At 38.8% G+C, this 27,341-nt stretch overlaps 1 protein-coding gene across 2 annotated transcripts; it reads left to right on the top strand.

Annotated features, from left to right (window-relative positions):
• The first annotated feature begins 1,589 nt into the window (after window positions 1–1,589).
• On the top strand, window positions 1,590–26,227 carry LOC128475292 (phosphatidylinositol 3,4,5-trisphosphate 3-phosphatase TPTE2-like). Of its 2 annotated transcripts, none has more exons than XM_053457764.1 (19): window positions 1,590–1,744; window positions 7,271–7,345; window positions 11,003–11,077; window positions 11,941–11,988; window positions 15,940–16,101; window positions 18,499–18,618; window positions 18,866–18,965; window positions 19,696–19,759; window positions 20,452–20,516; window positions 20,635–20,695; window positions 20,947–21,028; window positions 21,147–21,235; window positions 21,708–21,769; window positions 22,144–22,224; window positions 22,368–22,473; window positions 23,558–23,655; window positions 23,958–24,053; window positions 24,652–24,722; window positions 26,059–26,227. In XM_053457764.1, exons 2-19 carry the CDS (start codon window positions 7,296–7,298, stop codon window positions 26,156–26,158), a joined length of 1,530 nt encoding a protein of 509 aa, XP_053313739.1. In that variant the 5' UTR covers window positions 1,590–1,744; window positions 7,271–7,295; the 3' UTR covers window positions 26,159–26,227. The 2 variants fall into 2 exon arrangements, with proteins under 2 accessions (XP_053313739.1, XP_053313738.1); XM_053457763.1 differs by lacking the exon at window positions 1,590–1,744 and adding an exon at window positions 1,790–1,958.
• Window positions 26,228–27,341: the final 1,114 nt, after the last annotated feature.

Below are 27,341 nucleotides of genomic sequence, written 5' to 3' on the forward strand. Positions count from 1 at the left end.
TATGAATCACTGACACTGTGTGCTGAGAAGCGATGTCATACCTGGAAGTGCAGCACAGTGAAGATGGTACAGGCTACAAAGATATACACACATGTGTATGTGTGTGTGTATATGTATATACAGTATATATATATATATATATATGGGTGGAGGGGCAGAAAAGATGTAAAAAATGTAAAATCAGCAAGATAAAAGAACAATGGAAAAAGAGATAGAGGAAATTGCCAAAGAAAGAGGAAAGAATAAAACATGACAAAAAATAATGACAAAAGGAGGAAAAGAGCTGTGTACTTACAGGGCCCAAATCTCATGTGAAGAGAAAATCTGCCAAGCTACCATGAAACAGAAGCTCAGCGTCAAATAAGAATCGGAAATATTCTTTAGAAGTGGCATTATGAGAAAACGTGGTTGGCGTGTCCCTGCATAGAACCCGTAAACCTCATTGGAAACTTTGCACATTTTAAATTCAGAGCAAAACCTGGTTTATGTCATTTTGTTGAGACAGAAATCTAATTCTTACTATAATTCTTATATCTTAATGGTAAATGTTTGTATAGAAAGCTACACTTAGCGTTTGGTGACGTGGTGCTTCACCAGGAGAATTTCTAGGTTTGGTGGTGCTACAGGGAGCTTGATTGCCCAAGAGGAAGATAGGCCCCCTGTTTTGCAGCAGAGGGGCCGTTGTCCCCTGGACCTGTCACGCCCCTTGGACCTGTTGCATCCCTGGACCTGTCGTGCCCCTAGGCCTCATTGGCCTGGACCAGAACGCACCACTGGTTGTAAGGGCTGTAGAACACTATGACATATGTCCACCAAACCCTCTGAGATCCTAGAAGAGAGGGACTTTAGGAGGAGAACGAGAAGGATTTGGTGTCCAGGAGAGGGATTACCCCCCTAAATACAGGAAAAACCCAATCTATGCACAGTGTTAAATAAACGTTATCGTTTTTTTTTTTATTGCCCCGACAAAGGTTATATTGCAGTTCCCTTGGACACTTGGAAGGAATCCCATTCCATTGCTGCAAGGTAGGGACCTGCTCCTTTAACCCTCCATTGTCGGTTTGGCTTCTGGAATCCCCTCAGTTAATAGGATCATCTAGAATGACCTTAAGGGACGTAGAAAAATAAATACATTTAACAGTAACAAGGAAAAAGAGAAGTATAAATCTATAAATTGATCCAAAGTATATTTACGATGCATTTATTTTCAATTCTTTGTGCTATGCCTTTTGGGACGGTGAATATGGACCCAACATGATTGGTTTTAGAATCTAAAGCTCGGAATCCTTAAATTTGTAATAAATGTAATTTAGGGACATTTATAGGTGAAAAGTTTTGTTAATGAAATAACGTATTTCTTTTAGAGTTAGTTTAATCACGAATGGCTGAGAGTGATGAGACGTTCTTGTCCATCCTTGGCATAGAATGTGTCTTGAGCTGCAGGCTGTAAAAACAGCACATTACTGAAGTCAGGCAGAACTCCAGATGGAAACTTTTTTTCCCCAAAGTTCACAGGCTGCTCAGGAAGTAAAATCTGCTGGATCTGCAGAGAAGAGACAGGGGGAGGAAAAATTAAGAGGAAGAGAGAGATACTGGAAACAGAGAGGAAGACTGGGGGAGGACAACCAGAGAAAGAGAGAGGAGAACATCAGCCGCAAGGGGTGAGGGGAAAGACATCTTATCAATGACATGGGACAAGGAGCTATAAGGAAGTAAAGAGAATCACAAGACGTAATACACAAAGGTGAGATCAGACTGCTGCCAGCACTTTGTTTATCTCCTGCCCTCCCCGTTCAGCCTATTGGTGCTTGGCTCTTCCTCTTAAATCAAGTTCATTCAAGTAATTTGAGCAGATGACAGAGAGACTGAGAAGGCTAGGTACAGCTCCCTGCCGTATGGACTGCATTTATTGATGAGCAGGGCTGGAAGAAAGCTGCAGTCAGAGGGACACATTCCAGGTAAAGTACTCTCCACAGGGACACACATCCACGGGGGGTCAGGGACACACATCCACGGGGGGTCAGGGACACAGATCCACGGGGAATCAGGGACACACATCCACGGGGGCTCAGGGACACACATCCACGGGGGGAGGTCAGGGAAACACATCCACGGGGGGTCAGGGACACACATCCACGAGGGGGTCAGGGACACACATCCACGGGGGGTCAGGGACGCAGATCCACGGGGAATCAGGGACACACATCCACGGGGGGTCAGGGACACAGATCCACGGGGGATCAGGGACACAGATCCACGGGGCATCAGGGACACAGATCCACAGGGGATCAGGGACACACATCCACGGGGGGTCAGGGACACACATCCACAGGGGGTCAGGGACACACATCCACAGGCGGTCAGGGACACACATCCACAGGGGATCAGGGACACACATACACAGGCGGTCAGGGACACACATCCACGGGGGATCAGGGACACACATACACAGGGAGTCAGGGACACACATCCACGGGGGGTCAGGGACACAGATCCACGGGGGATCAGGGACACACATCCACGGGGGATCCGCAATACACATCCACGGGGGATCAGGGACACACATCCACAGGCGGTCAGGGACACACATCCACGGGGGATCCACAATACACATCCACGGGGGATCAGGGACACACATCCACGGGGGGATCAGGGACACACATCCACGGGGGGTCAGGGACAGACATCCACGGGGGGTCACGGACACACATCCACGGGACATCAGGGACACACATCCACGGGGCATCAGGGACACACATACACAGGATTCAGAGACACTCTCATTCAGCGGAGTTGGGTGAAACTCACACATCCACGGGGGCTCAGAGCTGAGAGCTGAGACAAGACAAAGGTGGGAGGACCTGAAGCGTTGATGGTTCTGCAAATAAACTACTTATTTATTTGCAAAGTCCTGTGAGTGCGAGACTATTTTGATCTAAGATCTTGTTTTGAGAGGGACACATGTCTTTGTACATATACCGTATTAATATATAATGGTTAGAAGGCAGAGAGTTATTTTAGACAGAAGGGGAAAAAGAAGAGTAGAGCGAGTTGTTGAGTTGTCGTGAAGATCCTATAACCTGTTTGTAATGTACCTGATCCATTCCCCGCAACAAACAGATCCGATTAACAACCAGTGCGGCCCCCGCTGGGGTCTCCGCGGAGTGAGATACGTTACACTCATCCATTAAATAACAGGAACGGCGATACGTAATCCACAACTTCGTAGAGGCTCTTGCTTTCCATTGAATGAAGCCGATGTCAGGATAGTTGTAAGCTTGTTACCTAATGTACGGTTTTGAATGTACGGACTGTAAGAAGCGCTGCGGAAATTGGGTGCCCTACATATATAAAAGATAATAATACGATCTGAAATCACTACAGGTGACAAAGTTCATTTACTTTTTATCTGGCTTAATGGTCACCGTGTTAACAGCAGAATATCTCGCTGTTTAAAACGGCATCTTTATCTGGCACTGCAAGCTTTTTGATCCATACATTGTGCTGTCCTAGTCTGTTAGCCATTGTACAGACACACATTTATCGTAAAGATTTTTCGGTCCACCTTTATAAAGATTTGAGCTTCAAATATATAGCATGAATGGGCTGATTTCACATTCTGGGACTTGATATTAATGACATTCGGCTAATATTTTTACTGCTGTAATGCCGATATCCCCTCATTTTATCTCGAACGGGCTAAAGCGGATGCAGGCTGGTGCATACATCACAAGGAAATCATATCTACCTTATTATGTTATGTGTGAATGAATGAATCAATGAATACGAACTACGAAACCCAATGAATAACACAAAACATTACGAGCTGAACCTTAACTCAAGGGGTTAATTTGCTAAAATACTGCACTTTCTGTAGCGTAGGATGTGACGGCAGATGAGAACCGTTCATCTAGTCTGCCCTATATTCCTGATGTAAGAAATTCAAACTCCTCTCAGTCCTTGGTCTGGTCCCATAGTGAGAGTAGCTTTACGTCTGTCTCATCTGCGGAGACCACAGTGGTTTCCTTTTTTTTGCAAGTGAATGCAATGTTCTGCAGCCTTTAGCAGAGCATCTCTTAAATAGTTCCATCTCTCCTGGACTAAAGATGTCCAGACCATCCTACAAATCCCACCTTGCTAAAGTTGAAAACCTTAGTTCATTTGTGGCTCAATGCAACCTTCCTCCTTATATTAAAGCACGCTGATTGATGATTGCTGGAGCCAAACCCTCTGCTGTCACTATCCTTTACTATCCACGGAGTATACTTAACGTATATACACTTTAACTGAAAATCTCCATACTGTCATCATAGTAACACGGAATTTGACAGCAGATACGACCAATTTGCCCCATCTAGTCTGCCCATTTTCCTGATGTAGAGATTCAGACCCTAATCGGTCCTTGGTCTTGTCATATATGCAGGATAACTTTATACCTACCCCCTGCATGATTCAATCCCCTCACTGCATTAGCCTCCACCACTTCTGCTGGGAGGCTGATCCATTTATCTACCACCCTATTGGTAATATTTCCTTACATTACACCTAAAATGTATTAAAAACCTTCACTGATCTCATCAACCTCTGCTACGACAGAATGCTTTACCAGCTACAGTACGTAGTATATCTAGCTTATTGGCTTAACCCCGGTCCAAATCAATCATTTCACCCCCCCAGCTTTTCTCCTAAGTAAATCTGATTGAGGGCGGCCGCTTCTGTGTGTGTCGCTCCAAGGAGTGCTTATAGTACAATCTGTGACGGTTTACGTTTCAGCGAGTCCCTTTTATGATTGGATGGAGTGTGGTAATTACAGTCCGGTAAACAGAACTGTCTGTTCGTTGGACACATGATTACTGGGAACCTACTTTGCATGCGGCGTCTGACCTAGAATAGCAGGAATATGTGCGTTTCTCAATACAGCACAGATTATGTGATAGTCCCCTACTGGATCAACAAGCGGCGTGCGCTTTCCCCTCACTTAGTTCATCAACAAGACACGCTTACTCTCGGATACCAATGTACTAAATCCTCCGGCCGGCACCATGCTGCGAGTAAGAGACCGCTGTTCTTCACCTGATACTGACTGTATCCCGGGTGACTATGTTATATTGTCCCTCACACAGCACGTCCTTTTAGATGATGGTAATTGAGAGTGTGCGGCTGGAATTGGACATTACTGTGCGGTCTTTGTATGTAAATGTACTGCAGTATTTGGTATCATTTACATGAAAATGATCTGCCCAAAAGGCTCTGCTTTGTGTATTTTGCAAGCTTTTGTATCCGGGTAATAAACTACGTTCAACCACATTTCCTGCTCTTTGTTGTTGTGGAATAAGTAATCCCATTGTACAGCGCTACGGCATTTGATGGCGCTATATAAAACAATGAATAATAATAATAATAATGGTAAGCTAGCCTTTATAGTCAGGACTGAATAGCGAGGATTGAGCGTGCTGTCTCGGCTTCTTTATTACTGGGCCTTTCCGCAGGACATACTCCATTTAGGATAGTGAGGGGTCAGCTTTCAAATTGAATCTGTGACTCCCAAGGAGGTCCAAAGAGCACAGAGTCAGGGATTAGCTGGTTAGAAAATCTCTACACTTCGAAAACTCCTGCGTTATTCATTAAACTTCAATCGGGTAATATGATGTCATAACGCCAGACGCAGCACTACTGCAGTTTAATGACTGACTTATCATTTCTTTACATGTGGAATTGGTTGAACGAGGGTATATTTTCATTAACTAATGGAAAGAAAATATAGTTGTAGGCAGCCTTCAGGTTTCTTTCTGGTTTATGAGTATTCAGGCATGGCTGTGCGTCTTGGACTTGGTGTAACGATCCTAGTAATTGTGTTGTGCGGCTTCACATTCCTGAACAACAAGATCATCGACAACTGGGATTAATGTATAAAGTGTCTCCCTTGTAAAATCGGTGCATTTTGAATCGAAACCTGTTCATAGTATGATTACTGCTAGGTTTCCGGGTTCCGTTCAGGAATAATAATTTGTGATGTCACACACAGCTCCCGCTGCAATATGTGAGTCCATAGGGAATCCCCCTATGCCAGGACTCCCATAACAACTTCGAGAATGTTACCACCTATGCTAATCTAATATTATGTCAGCCTGCTGTGATCTAATTTTTAGCTGTATACAGTTTATATTTATTTTAATCCAGAATAAGCTCACTTGAGCCGGGCCCTCCTTAGCTTTTGTTTCTGCTATGTCTTGTCTAGTCATTGTACAGCGCTACGGAATATGATGGCGCTATATAAAAACAATAAATAATAATAATCCTTTTGAGTAAGATACTTTTTTCTCTTGCTAAAAACCAAAAACGTTTAAAAGCATCTGTGCTGACATGAGATGCAAACTCTTCGAAATCTGTGATTTTTTCAGGAATTTCCTTTTGCAAACCCCACATCCTGTAATGATAGAAATTGCTATTTTTGTATTATTTACAAAGGCAAAGGTTCAGAAGTAACACATTTTTCTCTTCTTCAAAACATGTTTTTGAATAATAGTGAAACACTGTTTATTTTTCATCCAAACATATTTGCCCATGATTCTTGAAAAGAAAATATATATAAATATATATATATTAAATAATACATAAATATATATATATATATATATATATATGTATATATATATTTATATATATACATATATATATATATATAGTATTGAAAGGCTGGGAAATCACAGGAAAAACCGCCACCGTGTTCCAGGCAAGTAATTTATGAGCGTTGCTGTTTTGGTGGGGCAGGGGTTAAAAACAGATTATGGAACAAGGTGGATGCGTCAATAATTATTACTATTCTCATACATGGTTAGATAACGATAATAGAGAGGTGCACGTTCTTAAACACTTTTAGGGAGGAATAGGATAATGGATGAGGAATTGGGGTATAGACGAGATGTACTCCTTAAGCAGGTGATCTGTAACCCTTAGAATCATTTAAATACTTAGAGAGTTAACAAAGTAATAGGGTAGTAGATAAATGGAACAGCCACCCAGCAAAAGTGATAGAGGCTAATACACAGAAGAAAAAAATGGGCAAAATTCTACATTTCTCTCAAATTCTACATTTCTATGTAATCACAGCTGGCCATTGTCTTCGGTCACTGGCTGGCTTATCTTCTCCTTACCCGAAGCCTGTCTGAGGGTAATGTCTTTAAAGTACAAGTTTGTTATGCGGCTTCAAGATCGACTCAGCTAATCATTCCTAGTTGTCTGAAAATAATCTTTTTTATTTTTTTTTTAGATCCAGACATTTAAAGGCAGCTAAGATGTCATCGGTAAGGTTTGAATCCGGCCCGGACGCCTCGGCAGTTAATGGGTGAGTTATGGAAATAATGATTATTCCGCATTCTGCGCTAAGTATTAATATGTGATGGTCGAAGCCGTGTATTAAGAAACTCGGGTGACTTATTAACAGAGAAATTAATATTTTTCTGTCTTCTCGTTAACAATTTAGTAATCGCCAATAGAAATTCTCTAAATGGTGAATCATTGTGCGCCAGTAAAGTATGTATTTGTAGAGCTTCTTAGAGACAATTATAGCAGATATCATGGCTCCGGGTTATCAGTGTAATTATTAAATCAACCTTAATGATACCGTCACCTTTTCCTAAGAGTTATCAAATATAATTGTTATGTACAAGCTATAAATGGAACTTTTCTGGCATCCAAATCTGAGGTTGTGATTCACAGTCAGTTGATGGACTGTATTCCGGCCAGTATGGTATTTATTCAGAAAAGATTATATCACTGCCTTGTTACAAGTACTGTATATTTACATGAAATGAAATGAAATAAAATGGGGTCATGACAATGAGAGCCAACGATTTATAGGGGGTTAGAGATTTTAGTGGCGGTACTTGACTGTCATATCAAGAAATGGATGTTTCTCCTTGAGATGTATATGATTCTCTCAATACCTGGGCAGGGATTATTCAAGCACTTGGTGCCCTTCTCCCCTTTGGCGTATTCTAATGATCCTTTTCCATACTGTCCTGCTCTATTCTTACGTTCACCTGCCATCTCTCTGACTTAGCCCCCCTTTATTCCACTCTGAATATTTTTCAGGATCCGTACCCTTTACTATGCCTCTTCCTCCTATACATTGGTCTCATTTGCCCTTTTCCTAACTTTCCTGCCTTTTTCCCTTAATAACATTGTCTTTCATTCTTTCATTTTTTTTTCATTCTTCCCTTGATACTTTCTCCTCCCCTTATTACACTGTTAATGGTGGAGTGGTAATTAAACCTCCTGCCTGTTGCCATGGCGATTTCAATTGGAAATCTACCCTTGAGAGAGGCAAGGAGCCCATTCTGTCCCTCTTTCCCTCCCTTCCGCTTCTGTCCTGGATGGAAGGGGCTCCCCACTAAAATGTGTTATTCAGAGTTTGAGGAGTTTTAGGTCAACGCATCTGTATCTGAGGAGTCAAGGTTTGTCAGGTTGGAGCCCTTCGACTTTGTGTGAAAATCTTACTTAACAACTGAGTTGACAGTCATGTTGGGTTGAGTCATGTTGAAGTGTTTCGAATTGGCACTGGATCTGGTTATAATGAATAGAAAAGTTTCTCTGTTTCCTCCGACTGAGTTGAGTTGGGCCTGAGAAGTTGGAATGGCGTTGAGCTAAACATCACCTGAGTATCTGTAAATAGTACGTCACTGAGGAGATTCATGGAAATAATACGAGGTGATGCAAAATGTTCTCCCTACATTTCAGCTCCTCCAACAAACCTTTTGGGTTTAGGTTTCTTTCTCTCCCAATAGAGATTAATTAGGGGATTCCTGCCCCTGGAGGACCAATGACTTGTGTTGCTGTCTGGTGCACTGTTTTGAGCATTAAGAATCCAGGCCTGATTTTTTAGTAGACTGGTATATAATCAGATTGTGTAAGGATAAGGCAGGGAGGGTGACGCCATTGGAATACCATGTGGAGTAAAAAGCCACAGGGTGGTTGTTGCAAAGGTCTCATTATTGAGTAATTCACATAATGATAGTTCTCATTAGAATGATGTTATGGGTATTTTTAGTTATTTCTAAATCACTTTATCTACATTCAATAATGATTAAACTTATGATATTATGAATTTATCAAACTTTTTAACATTTTTGGAACTTTAGAAGTCCCCTGGACCTCTCGGTAATATCCAGGGTATCATCCTGAGGAGCACCTTGTAACTTCTTGAGGACCACTCTCTTAAAAATTCTCTACTTCTGTCTTAGTTCCCCCTTTTTTGGTTATGTATATATAAAAATACTTTTAGCACAGTATTATGGATTATTTTTCAAATCCAGCTATTCTGAACACTCTGTAGTAGAAGGAATGCAGTTTAAGGAGTGTGAGCGACGTCACATTTTAAAAGGAAAGGGAATGTGATGTATGTAAAAAAATAAATATTGTGAACTATGTTTATACCCAACATGGGTGTTACTGTTTAAAATAAATGGTCTCCAGCACACAGCTGCATAACAAATATTGCCAGCCCCCCTGTAAGACTAACAGTGGGGGCCTCAAGCTCCTCCTAAACACTCACATAACATACTTACACACATACTTACGTACACACAACGTAACTTACTTACACACATACTAATTTACACACATTAACATACTTACACACTAAGTCACATTCATACACCCACAAACATACTTACCTACACACATACAACCATACATATACACACCTTTCTTACACACTCAGAGTAACACAACTACGCACATACCTACACATACATACAAGCACACTTACATACAAAGTAGCTTACTTACACACATACTAACTTACACACATTAACATACTTACACGCTAAGTCACATTCATACACCCACAAACATACTTACCTCCACATATACAACCATACTTACACACACCTTTCTTACACATTCAGAGTAACACAACTACGCACATACTTACACACACATACACAGTTACACACATCCAAACATACTTACACACATATACTCACACACTGCCTGTGTCATCACGCGGGTCTCTATTTTTCTGCATTACCTACTTTTCCATTTATTTGCATTAGAATGATTAAGTTCGTTTTGCTACATGCATCCCCCTGTCTTTTCCCGTGTGTCTGTCTTTACCGCTTTCATATGCTGTCTTAATCTTTGTAGCTCTCTTGATCTGAATGGTTCCTATTATTTATCTTATTCCAAAGACAGAATTTTTACTTTTAAAACATCAGGTTTGACAATTCGATTGATTTGCTCCAAGAAACCAAAAATGTTTATATTATAAAGCAGAAATTAAACCTCTGTATTGTGACATCCAGGCAGTATTTACGGAAGGCCTGTCCTCAGAGCGCAAGTTACTAATGACGTTTCGCAATGCATGGATAATAACCAATAGTAAATAAATTGTCTTTGCTTTGTGATAAGAAACAGACCGGGCGTTATTTGGTTTGCCGCAATGGATTAACCGCGATTGACAGATAAATTGTATTGTTCCAAATTCCAAGTGTGGCTGTGATCTCGGGATTAACTGAGATTGAGAATATATTTAGCAGAACGTTGCCTTGGCAGTGTTTCTGCCACTTAAAACAGGGTTTGGGCAAACTTAATCCACATCAAGGAGCCAACCATTGAACCGAGGGGCTGGGAGCTAATGCCCGAATCCCTAGGGGCCGGGAAGCTATTCCTATTCGCCATGGTGACCTAGGGGCGACATAGATCCTTCTTGCCTGGGGGGCTGTTTGGTTAGGGACCAGCCCTGTAGGGTTGAATTGTATTACAACTCCAATGCACATGCAGATTATTTGATTCAACACAGTTACTTCACATGGTTAAACATCATCACCGTAATTATTTCATCCAACGTCCAGATCAATCCAGATGAAAGACTAGCTTTTCTATCCTATGATGAACAAACAAGCATCACTTAACTGATGCAATAAACATAATCTTTGCCTCGGATGGTGTTGAGTATTGCTCTATAGGATATCGCTGATGGGGTATTTGTCTATTTAAATAGGTTTACTAAGACAGAGGAGAAAATACAGATCGATGACGGGAAAAATGAAGCAGAGGAGCCGGTGACAAGGACCAGGTAAGCGATGTGTGTTTGTGTCAAACACAATGGGTGCTTTTAACGTGGACACTGGGACGTGAAGTGCTCACTATGTACACTTGCTTGTTCTTAGGTCATGGTCAACGACTCGGAACACATAATACATCAGAACATTCCGCTCATTTATATGGCCCTATTTATAGAAACCTGTCGGTTACAATGTGATACTTTCTGCATCATAGAATTTATTCATTCACATATATTCTTGTGCATCAACTGGAAAACATGTTGTCATTTATTCCTCCCCACCATTTATTATTAGCACAGGATACCTTAAGCAGTTATTGGCTGCCGATTGTAATGTACAATGAATAAGGATTGGACACTTTTCAGTACATTCTGAGATATATACATCAAATTGTGCTGTTTAAATTGTTCAAAAGGGGCTAAATGGCAGCTATTGAGGCAAAACCTTATTCAGACGTGTAGCAGCCTCTTTTGCCACCGGGTTTAGAAAGGAAAACAAAATCAGTAATTGTCTTAAATTGCATAGAATAGATTGTGGGTCCCTCAGGTTTAATATTATAAATTAACCATACTGCTGGCAGTGCCAGGGAGCTTACAATCTACTATAAAGCGTGAGTATCATAAAGTGTGATTATGTAGCTTTAAAGAAATGGTTAAACGACTTCCGCTGTAAATAAGGTAATTTAGTGGATTTTGGGTAACGATCATTTTGAAAGTAAATTCTTCTTACATATTCCTTCTGAAACCAAAATGATATTATATATTGTCCTTTGCTGAACCATGTCCTGCACATTTCACCACCATGTGCTTCCTATTTATTTCTTAGCTTCAAAAAAAAAAGTATTCTATCAATGACTGTCTCTTTATTCTTACAGCATGTTAAAGAAAAAAATGGCTCCGTTTGTGATGTCTTTCGGATTCAGGTAGGTTTCATATCCATTTCTTGTGTTCATTTCTACACGCTGTAACATATTTATCGCATGAAGAAGAAATATTATTTGGTAAAGGAACATTAATCAGGACCTTCTCATGGCCGTTTATGATTGTAAACTAGCGGTGTATGTTTTTTGTCTCCCAGATGCATCATATGGTTCTTCATAGGTTCTGATCCATCTCTCATATGTAGAAAACAAGCTGTATGGCTTTTAAGGCTCATAAGCATTTTGTAACAGAATGAAGAGTTTCGGGAAGTTTTTCATGTTATCTTTCAGCACGTAATCCCATTTACCGTAAATATTTAATCTGGATCTCATCCACCCAGGAAAGACATTTTAAATGTTTACCGCTGACAAGCATCTTTACTTTATTTACAGTTTGATTCAATGTACAATAGATAAGTGATCGATAGAACATGCAAAGGCACTACATTAAAAAAAAGCACCACACTCTCAAATGTACTCATTAAATTTCACAAAAAACAAAACGAAATAAATACATTGGAATGCGGGCCTGGTGCGTGTTTGGAGGCGTGCGAATATGTGGTGATGTAAACAGAAAGTGTAAGATCCAATAAACATTTCCATGTGATGCTTTCCACACCTTTCCTTGGCGTGAAAGTTAAAAGATATATACATACGCTGCTTTCTGAGCATAGAAAATCTTATAGCTAAATTAGATGTAGTCTTTTTGGGCCAACATACATTAACTATATATAGACTATATGGTGTTTCTTTTTACCCTTTGAGCACCAAAAGTGGATTGAATCCCTCAGAGTCCTTTTGGGATAATATATCAGAAGAATCTTAAGAAACCCATCAGGATTACATATATGAGCAGTGATAATCGATTAAAAGTACTTATTGGGGACAGCAATATAGATTATTTATATTATATGGAACACACTATGGTGTTTATGTTTTGTTTCTCTCTTGTGTGATTCTGGTCGAGAGATTAACTCGAATTGAGTAGAAAAACACTCCATATATACTCCAACTGACTGCACATAAGTATACATTTTTATTATAGTAGCTCCATTTTTATTATTAAAGTGACAGCGCTCCATTGTTTTTTCCTTTTCCTTTCTTCACAATAGCCATTGAAAGCTTTTTTTTGTATGGTCAAGAGGACTCAATCACTATTGTAAAAGCCGTCCATTGATTTATCCTCTTTTGGGCTGGTTTACTAAAAAAAAATTGACTGACGTGTTCTGACTGATTTATTAATATTAGACTCATGGCACAAAATGTGCTCATTGCTTCAACAGTTAACCCCCTCACACACACACACACATATGCAAATTAAAAGAAAAATAATAATAAAAATAAGGTAAAAAAAATATTAGTATATAAAAATATTAATAATAAATATAATATTAATAATATATAATAATATTCAAAATAAAGCACATTAACTAACGGATCCTGCAGTTACCTCCCTACCAAACCCCACCACTCTTGGCAATGAGTGTTTCGGTGTGCGTGCGACTAACGTAGAAGTGTGCCAGTTACTCAAACTAATCACGGTGGGTTTTGAACCCACCTTCTGGGGGATAATGCATTCCTAGCTCGTTAATGTGTTAGCATACCAAATCTTGCTTATTCGTCCCAATCTATATGCCTTCAAAAGGTCTCCCCATCTGAGCTTGATCTACACTTTATCTCAAGGTTAAAATTCCTTTCTTATTTCTAAGAAAAAAAACAACACATTTTTGAAGAGACATTGACAGCTGGCGGTAATAACAATAACAATCCAGTTTAAAATAATAACTTGTCAACAAAAAGAATATGCGACGGTCATCAAATAACATTCATCTTTACCATGAGTTTGTTTTGATTTGACAAAAACTGTCTACCCAAAATAGAGTTTTTTCTTTTGCATGATTTTTACTCAGCCTTCAGGCGCCCACACCTTCAACGCCCCACGGACACTGGAAAAAACCATTTCAAGACGCTCGTCTGTTGTGTTTGAAGACAAAACTACAAAGTTCTTCTGCATTCTTTTTTAGAATCGCCAATGGCAGTGACTTTGGCTTCCATTCAGACAAAGAGCTGGGTTCCTATTAAACTGATGGCTCACGATACTTTGGATGGAGCAGCCAGTTTTAACTGGACCTTCCTGCTATAAATAATACTGGACCATTTTGGATTTTGTTGAACAGACGTTTATTTGTCCTGTCAACAATTGAATGGCCGACTGTTTCTTGCGTGTTACTAGAAGGAGTCAGACAGACTTTTCTAATCAGATAAGAATTGTAAGGCTGTAACATGCTGTGAGTAGTTCAGAGTTGCCCGGAATTTATTTTGTTTTCATCTTCGTGTGCTGCGTCTTACACACCTAACGAGGACATCCATTTGAAGGTCATTGCTACACTTGGCCCCAGTGAACTCCATCAGAGCATGCCAAGCTGACAAAGCACTTAATTTTAGAGACAACTTGTCAGGGGATGAGATTGAAGGACGCCGGTTTCTTTTTTGCTAAGAACGTTTTTTTCAGATCTCATCGGCTCCGTAAAAGTCTTTTTCTGGTTTGAAGGGTCAAGTGTCACCTTTAATGGTGTTGCTCACATAGATGATGAACTTGCAGGACACAATTTTTCGCACACAGACCAAAACATCTTTAGCACCTCTTTAATAAGAAAATAATATTCAATAAGCCATGCTCTCCACCAGTTTACAGGAAGTGTTTCCCTATTACAGCTAGACGAGTCTTTAGATGAGACGATGCATGGCAGCAGATATGCAGCTTCACTATAGGTGGGGTGCAAGGAGCAAGCCCTCCCAGATACCGTGCCTGCGTCAGCCCCCTCTGTCCTTATTGCCCCCACACAAATATCTTTGGCCACATTGTTGGAGCTGTAGTGTCAACATACTAATTTGCTGTAACATACTAATTTGCTAACATGTATAGTACCACAAAATTGTGTAAATGCTTTTCTATTTGAAATGTATTGAATTTTAAAATACAGGGAATATCTATGAATCACTTTCTAATTTACTTGTACCTTTAACAACTCCTAGCATACCATGCTTGGTCCTACCATACAGGTGACTTGCCTGTGTTTGTAAGCAAGTGCATGTAGAGAGGGGCACCTGACACATATATGCCAGGGGCCATTGGAAACCATTGGAAACCCTAAGGTTAGCCCTGATGGGGGTATGGATTTTGTAGAAGGGGGTCTTCCTGCTTCCATTGGTTGAAAGCGCTTTTCCAAACCATGCATCAGAATCTCTCTTTTATAGACAACCCCTGTTGAATGAAAATATATAACTGCTGGAAACTGTTAGAACATCCACTTATCTCATCAGTTGCATGTTTATGTTAGTTTGAGAAACTATTATGAGATCACATTTCTGATTATGTCAGGTTATGTGAAACGGAATAATAACTATGCAAGGTCAGGTGTCTTCAGGTTCAGGGCAGTCGGATAGCTAGAAATAGACTGTTTGGAATACCTGTCCTGTTTTATCTGCACCAAGCGACATCTCTGTTTACACATTGGTGGAACCCACTTGTATAATTTTGTGTACGTCGTATATATCATTTTAATGGACGATTTCGTAAACCTCCCTGAACTACGCATAACCTGCCAGACTGGCACTAGGAGGATTTGGAGTTTCCCAGCTTGGTGGCTGAGAAAATTGTTCATTTTAAGAAATGTTAAATTCCTATCAATATCAGTTTACTAGATAATAATGTCATGTCTCTGTACTTATATATCAAGTTTATGTAAAATATTGCATTGAGCTGAAGTAAGGGGTAACCAAGACATAGCTCTCTAGCTGTCGTGGAACTGCAACTCCTATGATGCTCAGCTGACTATAAGCCCATTTTTTTCAGGTTAAAAGGAAAATCTGTTCACCATATGCCAAAATGTGTATATATAACTGTGTGTTTTGTTTGTAATCTTAGTTAACTCTATATTGTTTATATTTCAGGGTTTTTGGTGTCATTCTCATCATTGTGGATTTTGTCTTTGTTATTGTGGATCTTTCTGTCGCTGAGAAAAGTGCACAAACCAGCGCTACCATATCGGGCATCTCGTTAGCCATATCGTTCTTCTTTCTCCTTGACGTTCTTCTACACATATTCGTGGAAGGGTAAGGCATCAATATATCCTTTGGTACCTGGATATTGCCCAGTAACCATTTTTTAATGATCGGGTGTAATTACGAAATACTGCACATCTGGCAGAGTATTTTCATTAGTAACAGTTTGTGGAAACCACATCTGCTTTACAAATGAAAAAAATGCAACAAAAGGAAGCCACGCAGTTTGTTTGATATAGAATAGCGTGAAATTATATATATTTTTTTAATGTGTTTTATCCTGCTTGCTTCCTCGATAATTATGCGAACTGCACTTTGTTCCTTAATGCCACCGATTACAGCATTAGTACACTTCATGGCTTTGCTTCTATTGAGTTTTACAATAGAAGTCCACAGCTAGGAGGATAATCATTTAATATATTCATTTACATGTTTAATATGTTTTCATATTGGATTAAAATAGATAAACATAAGTGAAAAAATTCCATTTAAATGGTGAGTTACAGACCTCCGCATATGCTAATGACATAATATGCATCCACTTGTACATTACATTATATAGTAAACTGACAGTAAAATGCTTAATTGAGTGTTCATGGGAGAAACAATATGAATTAAACATCACTACGTACATTAATAATATAGTGCGGACATCATGCTCGTAAGAGTTACTATGGAACTGTGCCAAGACAGGAGTGAATACAAAATCAGTAGGTTTTCTCAGTATTTCTGCTGTATGGAAGAAGAATTTTTATTTTTGATTAAAGCTTCAAAAGCCTCTTCAAAAGGTTTTATCATAGTTCACTGAAGCCCCTGTGTTGCTTAGTATTCATAGAAGGGAGCCATGGCATGATTGATAACACATCCTTTGGGCGGCCAATTACAAACAAGGTACTTGGACAATTAAGTTCAATTAAGGCATTAAATGTGTCCAGATCCCCTTGATACAAGATGCAAATACAGCCTCTATATATATACTCACGTTTCCATTACAACCTAGCATAAGGTTAATGTTATTTTCTTCAAAATATCCCATTATTTTTTTATTATTTTTATTATTGAACATCTCAGCCTTTTTGCTTAGCACATGTATATTTCATAATCTGATTGTATATAGAAAGAAAAAGAAAAACAGTTCTAGAACCAGGTAATTTACATAAATTCAGTAAGAAATAAACATGCAAGAAATGAAATGTGGCAACTTAGAAGGATGGCCATGAATAGTAGTGTAAATGCAGGAAAATGGCAGTAAAAAAAAACCTCATCCTGAATAATTTAGAAATGATCAACAGATAGAGTAACTGTTTCCATTTCCCCTTTCACGCGATGACAGCTCGAATGTCTGAATCGGGCTTTTCCTTCCATTCTCACGTGTCACTTACAATTTGGATTATCACCTGATATATTTGCCTTTAAATACTAAATAAACCTGATAAGAGGGTAAAGGTGATCTGTCACATTTACTGCTGTGTAGATGATACATTCATTAATACTACGTATAACTTGAATGATTTTCTTTAATATAAAAGCCCTCAGGATTTAGTTTAGATGAAACTGGCAAATCTAATCGATTTCTCAAACCTCTCCTACCTGTACGTCTCACCCTATGTTTTCTACTATAACCGGTTTAGAGAAGAATACAATATACCCACAACCTGCAATCTGAAATAATCCATCTTTCGTCCCCACTCGACACCACTGACCTCTCCACACGGCCCTCTCTACAATCGAATCATCCTTACCCAAGCCGTCGTTCAGCTTCTGTCTTAGTCCTCCTCAACCTCATAATTGACTGTAAGCTCACCAGAGCAGGGCCATCTTCTCCTTCTTGAACCAGTATGCTGCAAAGTGTATTAATGTTATCGGCAATTGTCATGTTGTTTCCATTTTCACTCATGAGTGTAAATAAAATGTAATATTTGAGAATATGTGCTTGGATCATGGGCTCAGCTGTCTGCAGGTGGTGGCTAAAGACTGTGTTTGGTTCTGTTGGCCACCGGCCTTCACCGGGTCATATGATGAGCTAAGGCAGAAAAAGGACGCAGACTTTATCTCATCTACCCTCTCTGTTATTTTTAGCAGCAATTTTATAGTTTGAGTTTATAAGACGGGTGTAAGATTCAGGGCTCTGAACAAGTTAAAATAGTTCAAATAATATAGGATAGCTACTGGCTGATACGGCGCACTATACTGTATATTCTTATTTTTCTTAATATTTTAGTTTGCATGTGCTAATGAATTTGGTCAATTCTGTTAATTTAATTCATTCTTTGAGAAAACAGTGTACTGTCCGCTATGTTTTCATGTTTATTTCTTTATACAATGTTTTGAGCTACATATAATCCGCCATCTTTTAGCCATGTGTAGAGGCAGCGCGTGGTAGGCCTGGATTACTTGGATCGCTCATGTCATGTTATTTTAAACTCCGATTTGTCTTCTGTGTTTTAGGTTTCATCAGTATTTTAGTTCAAAGCTAAACATTTTTGACGCCGCCATCGTTGTGGTTACGCTGCTTGTCACTCTTATATACGCCTTCACGGACTTCAGTGGAGCGACAAACATCCCAAGGTATATAGCGCCTCACAAAGCGGCGAGACATGATCTAATACTTTACCTCCCCTTTCTGTCTCTGAAGCGAAATAAGTTTTGCAGTTCTAGAAAGTTGATCGATTGACTCAGACCACCGGTTATGTGAACGCATGTATTCATTTGGCCAGTGGATTTGAGTTTTCAGTCAGGACACCGATATCTTTTGCTGTATATATACAATTCAAGTGACAGGTTAATTCACTGATTTGCTTTTCCTCTCATTTAGACTGGTGAACTTATTCCGAGCTTTGAGAATAATCATTTTGGTAAGAATCTTCCGCTTGGCTTCTCAGAAAAAACAACTGGAAAAGGTTACTCGGAGGATGGTGAGTCACTCGGCAAATCCTTCAGTTTATCTGTTGAGTTCTTTATGGCATTTGTAAAGGATATTCTGTAAATCGTGTTTTATTGTAACGACAGAGCTATTTGTGGTGGCAGAACAGCCCGATTCTCAAGGAACCTTCTTGAACTTCTGTAATAGAGGTCTATGAAGGGGCATCATATACTTCTGGGCCACTGGATACATTATTATTCTGTTTTATCAAAATGCCATATATCTTAACAATTTGTTATGCAATGTCCTTCACATCCTATACCTTCTAATTGAAAATTCTTCATGGGGCTTTCACACAGATGATGTTGGAGCTACTCTGTTCCCTAATTTTGTGGTAGCGCATTATCTTTTTTAGTGTAAATAGTGTACACAAGCATCCACATTTGTGCTCTTTACAGCGGTTCCCCTACTTACATCCCCTCAATCATCTCCTAATACACTCCTATCCTGTCCCTCCGCTTATCCAATGATCCTCGTCTGTCCTCTAGATACATGTGCCTTCTACTGGTTATTGTGGACCATCTCTATGTTTGCTTGATTAAGCTGTTTGTGGAGAGCATCTATAATGTTTTTTTTTTCTAAGAGCACCTGAAATATTAATCAGGTCCCCTTGACCTGATTAAGGGGAAAAGTTTAATTTCAGTTTATTAAACATAACTACCTAGTATATCTCTATTAAATTGCATTTACAATATCTAATAATACAATGTTTTGTTTGGTAGGTCTCTGAAAACAAAAGACGCTACCAAAAGGATGGATTTGATCTGGATCTCACCTATGTCACCGGTTCGGAGCTCTTTTTCAAAGTTTATTTATACTCATTTTTCATGTTCTATGTGTAAACTAGATGTATAAACCATCATAGGCGTGCTTTCATCTTAAAAGTGGGAATTGCAGTAGATATTTAGGATTCTGACACAGCTTGAAAGAGAATTATATGTGTTTATATAAAAATACGGTATATTTTTACAGTGGAAGGTTTTACATTATGTTAGAGTTGCCCTACTCCATTCTGTATACCGTGCCTCTCTCAAACTTCTTACCCTTCACAAATCTCCAAACAGCTCTTTATTTTTTCCTAACACCCTCACACGTTCCCCTTGCTTTTCAGAGTCTTTTTAGCTTGATGGCACATTGGCCTTTTTCACGGGACAGTATGCCATTGGCACAAATGGCCACAATCAGGGTCCAGGATTAGGAAAAGCATTGTATTTGTATATTATTATTATTATACTTTATTTATAAAGCGCTGACAAATTCCGCAGCGCTGTACAAAGATGAAAATGCCCCACTTGCCTTTGCCCCATCTGTCTATACATTGACAACCTCCTTTCATTTTTCCTTCATCCACTTTGCCCAGATCTTTCCTCCCATCCTCCATCTTCTCCCAGTTTTCACCATCTTTCCCCTCCGTCCTGCCCAGGTCTGCTCATTATTTATCAAAGACTTATATTAATGTGTTGTTTTCCTTTGAACAGATCGTATAATTGCCATGTCATTTCCCTCGTCTGGGAAACAGTCCTTTTACAGGAATCCCATCAAGGTATGATGTGTAGCAGACATTTCCCACTAAAAACCATTGTTTCTAATTCTACCAGACAGACCCCGTATTCAATATTTAATAATTTATTTCGTACATAATGTGTTATCTCTTATTTTAGGAAGTAGCAAGGTTTTTAGACTTGAAACATAAGGATCACTACAGGATCTACAATTTATGCAGTAAGTACTTTTACTGTGTATGTGATACAATTTATAGTAAAGTAACTGTATAATAAAGATTAAAGAGTGTAGAAGTTAAGCCTTCTCGGAACAGATTCTTGCATTTCTCCTTAACAAGGCTATGTTCAATAATAAAAAATTTTAACAGCTTCAATATTGTTATCCATGAATATGGACTGATTATTATTTGAGTTATATTCGGCAGTATGGATATATAGGATATATAATAACCACAGTACTCTGTCTCCTAGGTGAGAATGGATACGATCCCAAATATTTCCACTACCGTGTGGAACGAATTTTTATTGATGATCATAATGTCCCTGCTCTAGCGTAAGTATTTTCTTTTTACATTAATATGTCTATATTATTCTGAGATGTTATGGTGATACAGAATTAAATACTAATTAAAATGAAAATGTAATTAAACCTTTTTTTTTTACATTTTTAGAGACATGCTGACCTTCACGGCAAGTGTACGTGCATGGATGGCAGAGGATCCGAAGAATGTTATAGCTATTCATTGTAAAGGCGGTAAAGGTAAGAATCACAGTGGTGGACACGTCATAAGACCTTGGATTTTAGGTCCTTCGGTGATTTCTGTGTTCCCATAAATGAGCAACGCACCGAGTGCCCTTCATATGCTAGTCATACATTAGTGAATTAGGGTTTCAAGCTTCAAACTGGCAGCATCTTATGCCAAACATTTATGTAGGGAATGGCACAGGGTAGTAATACCCTTCTACTTACATTTCAAAAGATAAAAAACCACAAAAGGAGCAATCAGTATGCAACAAAAATAATCAAAAAACAAAGAGGCACTGATCTAACCAGCTTGTCAATTCAGCAGCATGTAACATATATTGTGTGTGAATGAAGCGTTTTAAAGAACAGTTAGAGAATTAGGATTCTGCATCATGTAGGTGTGAGCTTACCCCCTCTTTCTGCAGAAGAGAAAGTTATTATATCCTGTACTGAGAGCCGATCTATGGGATTTTTCTTCGTGTTGTAGGTCGGACGGGCACCATGGTTTGCACATACCTTATTGACTGTGACCAGTTTGAGAGCGCAAAGGTACAGTATGGGAATGAGTAGTTTCCTTGCCCCCATCATAGCTAACTTTGACAAATGCAACAGAACTTTTAAGATAAGTGGATCTGTCATTCTGTGTAAGTGCCCCCCACAGCTGGAATTTTATTACTTAAAATTAAATTGTTAATGTATGAACTTACATTAAATTCCTTACTTCCTCTTTAACATAAATCTCATTTGTGAAAGATTGCCATAATCCTATTGTATGATATTGAATGTCTCCATGTCCATGTGTTTTGTAAGGGTTGCATGGTGTATAAAAATTGTGAAATGAAGATCCATCAATGATAGAAGAAGGAACTGTGGTTATCCTCATTGAAACTCATTAAATTTGTAAATTTCCTTTGACCTTTAAGGAAAGTCTGGATTATTTTGGAGAACGCAGGACAGACACAACTGTGAGCACCAAATTTCAAGGTGTGGAAACACCATCTCAGGTAAGTAGCGTAATAGAGATTGTATAGATTGCATCTGTATAGATATAGATGTGCTCATCTAAATAAAAAAAATAAATAAAAGTGCTCTGTTGATTTTTTAAATTCTACTATTAAAGAATATTTGTGCGCCTTTTATATTACAGAGCAGGTATGTTGGATATTATGAAATCATGAAGAATAAATACAAGCTGCAGCTTCCTCCAGAAAAGAAATTCAGCATCCGAAGCATCAGAATTCACTCCATTCAAGGTGAAAGCGCTGTGATGACCAAATGTCCCCGAAGCTGCAAGTAGAGCAGTCTATAGGAACTGAATCAGTTAGTAAATGAATGCATAGCAGCTACACATTAGTCAAATAAAAATATGTGTTTCTAAAATATATAGTCCCAGTTGCCATTTGGTCGCTAATACCGGTACTTGCAGATCTGGCATTTATTTCATGCCAGGGGCACACAGAACCACCACACTGATGGACCACTAGTGCATTGTGGGTCACACATCAGGAGTGTCAGGCTTCTATTATTACTTTGAGCCAGAAGCCCCAGGCCCGGTGTGAGCTGACATCAGTATAGAGGCTATGATGGGTTGGTTAAGCCACATCCCTGTCGTGACCACCACAGTGTACTCCTTACAGTGCACTCCTTACAGTGTACTCCTTACAGTGCACTCCTTACAGTGTGCTCCTTACAGTGCACTCCTTACAGTGTACTCCTTACAGTGCACTCCTTACAGTGCACTCCTTACAGTGTACTCCTTACAGTGTACTCCTTATAGTGTACTCCTTAAGGTGCACTCCTTACAGTGTACTCCTTGCATTCTGACACTTTACTCTATGCCACTCAAGACAATAAAGACATCGTAGGTATAGGATCTGTAATGGGATGGCAGTGGAACTATAATGAGGGCTTTAGGCAGAGGCTACAGTGTGATGGTGGAAGAGGTTGGAGAGAACACAAGTTATGGATAGAGGAAATGGAACCCTTTAATGGGACCAGAGGGCTCAGGGGTAACCTGGAGGGCAAAGATGAAAATACAATGAAATGTATCTAGTCTATCACGATAAAGTCCAAAATGACTTTGATAATAATTATTCCCCTTCTGAAAAATAAGTGCTCTAAGTACAAAATGTCTAAGAAAACCCAGTTTAGAACGCACAGTTCACGTTACTCTAATAAATTATGGGATGAAAAAGCTTGGTAATATTGTATGAATGGCTTAGAAATTAGTGAAGTAATATACTTTTTCACTAAGACATTTTTGTTGATAATTTATTATTACGGTTCAGTACTGGTTTTCTTCTTCTTTTAAGCTGTGTGCTCAATTCTCTCCGTCAGGTGTGGGGAAAAGCAATGGCAGCGACCTGAAGGTTCAGATATTAATGAAGAAGGAGGTGGTTTTCCAGTGTGTCTGCAGGACGCAGGAGAACTGCACGGTAAGGGATGGGCGGTGGCAGTGCCCTTCTATGAACATTAAAGATAAATTGATAGAACACACTTTTTATAAAGCAAGAATTAGTTTTACAATAGTTTTATGAAAACAACTTGTACTTTGAAATTAATAATAATAATAATAATAATAATGGAGCTATTGTGCTAGATTTGATTTTGGTTTTATCTCAGATGTAACCGTTTCTCTTTAAGCCATTTAGATGTTGTGGAGAGTGTTAAATGGATTTAAATGCACTAAGACAATGTTTGTACCGTTTCCAAGCTATCCTTTTTGGTTTTTTTTTAGCTGTTTTTTGATGCTGGAAATAACTCCGTAGTAATCAGTTTGAAAGGATGTCCTGTCATCTCTGGAGACATCAAAATAAGATTTGAGTCCAATGCTGTAAGTATATTTTATATCTTTTTTTGCTTAAGAGCTGCCTAAATGTCTTTAAAATGAATTACGTGAGTTGCATGCCGTTGCCGTCTGGTTTAGTGCGTTATTAGCTAGCACACTGACCTTGCACTTCCTATAGATTTACTGTATTTAACACAAATACATATATTATACAACTAACTGTAAGACTATCTCTGCTCCCTGTTCACATATGGCGCTTAAGTATTGCTGTCACAAACTATACAAAGCAAACAGTTATGTCGTTTCTTGTTGTTGTCCTAGCACAATGTGTGTTATAATTCTAGGCTCTGGATACACATTGTTAAATACTGCTTACATTGTGTAGTACATCCCAAATAGTGCTTTCCTGTCTTGTACATCACAGTTGAAATTCCCGCTCGAGTCCACAATGTCTTTATCTTTATCTCTTGACCAGTTAAGGTTTAACATTATTTAAACCATTTGGTAGTCATCCTTGGAGGGCCACTATGATAGAATGTTTGGGGTAAACTTTTAAAGGATTAATTATTTGAACAAGCGTTCAAAAAACTTTTTGTCCTTTTTTTGATTCTGAAAATGTTAACATTGTCTATATTTTTCATAGGGTCTGCCAAAAGGCTATGACGACTGTCCGTTTTATTTCTGGTTCAATACGTCTTTCATAGAAAATGACAGGTAAGATCTGGACTTCATTTGTGAACAGAAAAATAACACAAAAAAATGCTAATAAGCATATAAATGGGGTACATCTATCTAAATGCAACAAACCAAGGGTAAGAAGGTTAGGTAGAAGGGTTAAACATGATGGACTTAGGTCTTTTTTCAACCTTATGTACTATGTAACTATGTAACCCAGCACGCGCTCAGTAGATAAATACTACAAATACTAGTTAATAACTACCATCTGAAAATATTGGGGATCTGCTTATACGATATGGCCATGTATTGCTTAAATTGTGTGTGTATTTAAATTGTAAACAGCTTGAGATGTGTTGGGAATTTACATTCCAAAGTCAGCGTGCCTTCTGGAAACCATTTACATTCCGCTTATTTTAACGGAGCAGGGCATTTTCCAGCACGTGAGACTTACATTCTCATTGACGATCAATGATTTTCAGGCACATAAAGGGTACACAAGAAATTGGTTTTCCTTATCACACTTTACAGTGCAGGCTCGGTCACAGGTTGGATATAATTTCAAATATATATTTTTTGGGGGAAAAAAGAAAATCAGTCACATCCAAACCTGAATAAAACCAGAATTAAATGTTCTCCCATTGATGTGGTTGTGTGGTTGTGTTGGAGTTCTCACTTCCAATTAAATGTGGAGGAGGGGGAAGCAACACTCTACCCCAACGTCATATGCTGCCATATATAAGTAACAACTAACTTTATCTGGCCATGGCACTCTACAAGATGGGACAGGGGACAAACAGCAACATAGGTCAACCACTAAATGTCCCGTTTGGCATGAGGTTCGTAGTGTGCCATGGACGAATAATGTTATTTCATAGAGGGTTTGTAGAGTGTCATTTCTCCTCTCCACTCTACAGTGTCACATATTTTGGTAAGGGCACAGGGGGGCAGTTCTTCTACACAATTAGTTAAGAAGGTTTTTGAAGATGCTTGGTGTGATCCAGACTTCCGTTTAATGCTAAAGGTATGTTGAGGTAGGTTACCAATAATGTAAGAGGGTCTCCGCTGGAGGAGCCATCCTCAGTATGTCACAGGAGCCAAATAAGATGTCAAAAGTATTCTTCTTGTGCTTACCCATAATTATTTATTACTCATTATTACTTTTCCTGATCTCTTGATAAGGGTTGTTTCAGATAATCAGGTCTAATCAGGTCAAGTTCTATGTCCATGGTGATGGGAACGGACCATTCCATTTTCATTTGCTTAAACAAAAAGTCTGTATAAATTTTTCTAGGTACAAATGTTTACTCACATCAATAATCCAATGCAGCTAGTATTTCATCCATGTGCGTGAATACATTGTTTCTCGTTGCAGACTTTATCTCTCCAAGAACGAGCTGGATAATCCCCACAAAGAAAAATCTGCCAAGATCTACAAGGAGAACTTTGCAGTGGAAGTGAACTTCGAGCCTTGAGTCAGTCTGTCTCAAATATGGAAGACCAACATGTGTGCCCACGTCTGTTATAACGTTTCTTAAGAGTTTGAGTTTGCAAAAATGTACAAAAAAAAGGAACGTGCCAAAGTGTTTTTTTTTTTTTTTTTTTTTTATGTAAAGTATTTTCGTACATTCATTTCCATAACGGAGCAGTGGCATCTTACACTGAGTTTTCTGTAGTACCTGTTTCTGGTGTTTGGAATAAGTGCTGTAGTTCTTCTTATGCAAACTGAACTCTGGAGTTGAGGCTCCATTGGAATTATTTTATAAGATATAGATATTTCGTACTGTGTGCTCAAGCAAAGGGCACAATTACAAAAATGGTCAATTTTTACGGTGCTCCTTTATGTGTTTTACTTTATCCCATTCAAGTTGGAAAGTACCCTTTCAAAGATATAAACAATCGCAGCTCTTGCCCTTGTGGACATTCTCACTTAAAGGAACACATCGCTTCTGTTTTCATAATAAATGCATATTGGAGTCCATTTTTTCTTTTCGTTAGCTATTGAAGTTAGGAAATGAGGCTACCTGAAAACATAAAGCATACTCAAGTGTAGGCACTGGTATGTATGCAGTTGAATTCAAAATGGACTCCGGTGTGCATTAAAATGAGAAAATGGGGGAAGTAGACTGAGTATATCATATATAGTGTATTTAGTTTGAAAATGTCACTCAGTATTTATTAGATTACCCAATTTTTTTTTGCAAATTAAGATGTTTGTGATATGTAAAATGTTTATAAACTTTATTAATGTATTGATATTATATACACTTTTGCTTAAATCTAACATGTGCCTTATTCCGGATTTGTTGAGGATCCCTTAAACATGTTTTTCCTGAGCATGCGGGTCATTTATTATAGTGCATCTTCAACAAACAGGGGACGGTGATTCACTTGCCTTAAATCGGACGGGAACCGGTTTTCAAAGGCAAACACTAGAATAAAGCTGAAAAAACTAAACAACAACATAACAGATCTCATGGAGGAGCGCAAGGAAAAAATGTGTAGTACTAAACCTTCAAATACAACATTTTATTGTAATTAAGATCCACTCATCTGTGAACTATACCCTTTGTTTTCTGTGAAAATAATTATGTATATTTCCTTCAAACTATTTCAGAAACACCAAAAGAAGTTATGTACGCCCCCCCCCCGCTATAT

The sequence above is a fragment of the Spea bombifrons genome, chromosome 2 (assembly GCF_027358695.1).
Source record: "Spea bombifrons isolate aSpeBom1 chromosome 2, aSpeBom1.2.pri, whole genome shotgun sequence".
Lineage (NCBI taxonomy): Eukaryota > Metazoa > Chordata > Amphibia > Anura > Pelobatidae > Spea > Spea bombifrons.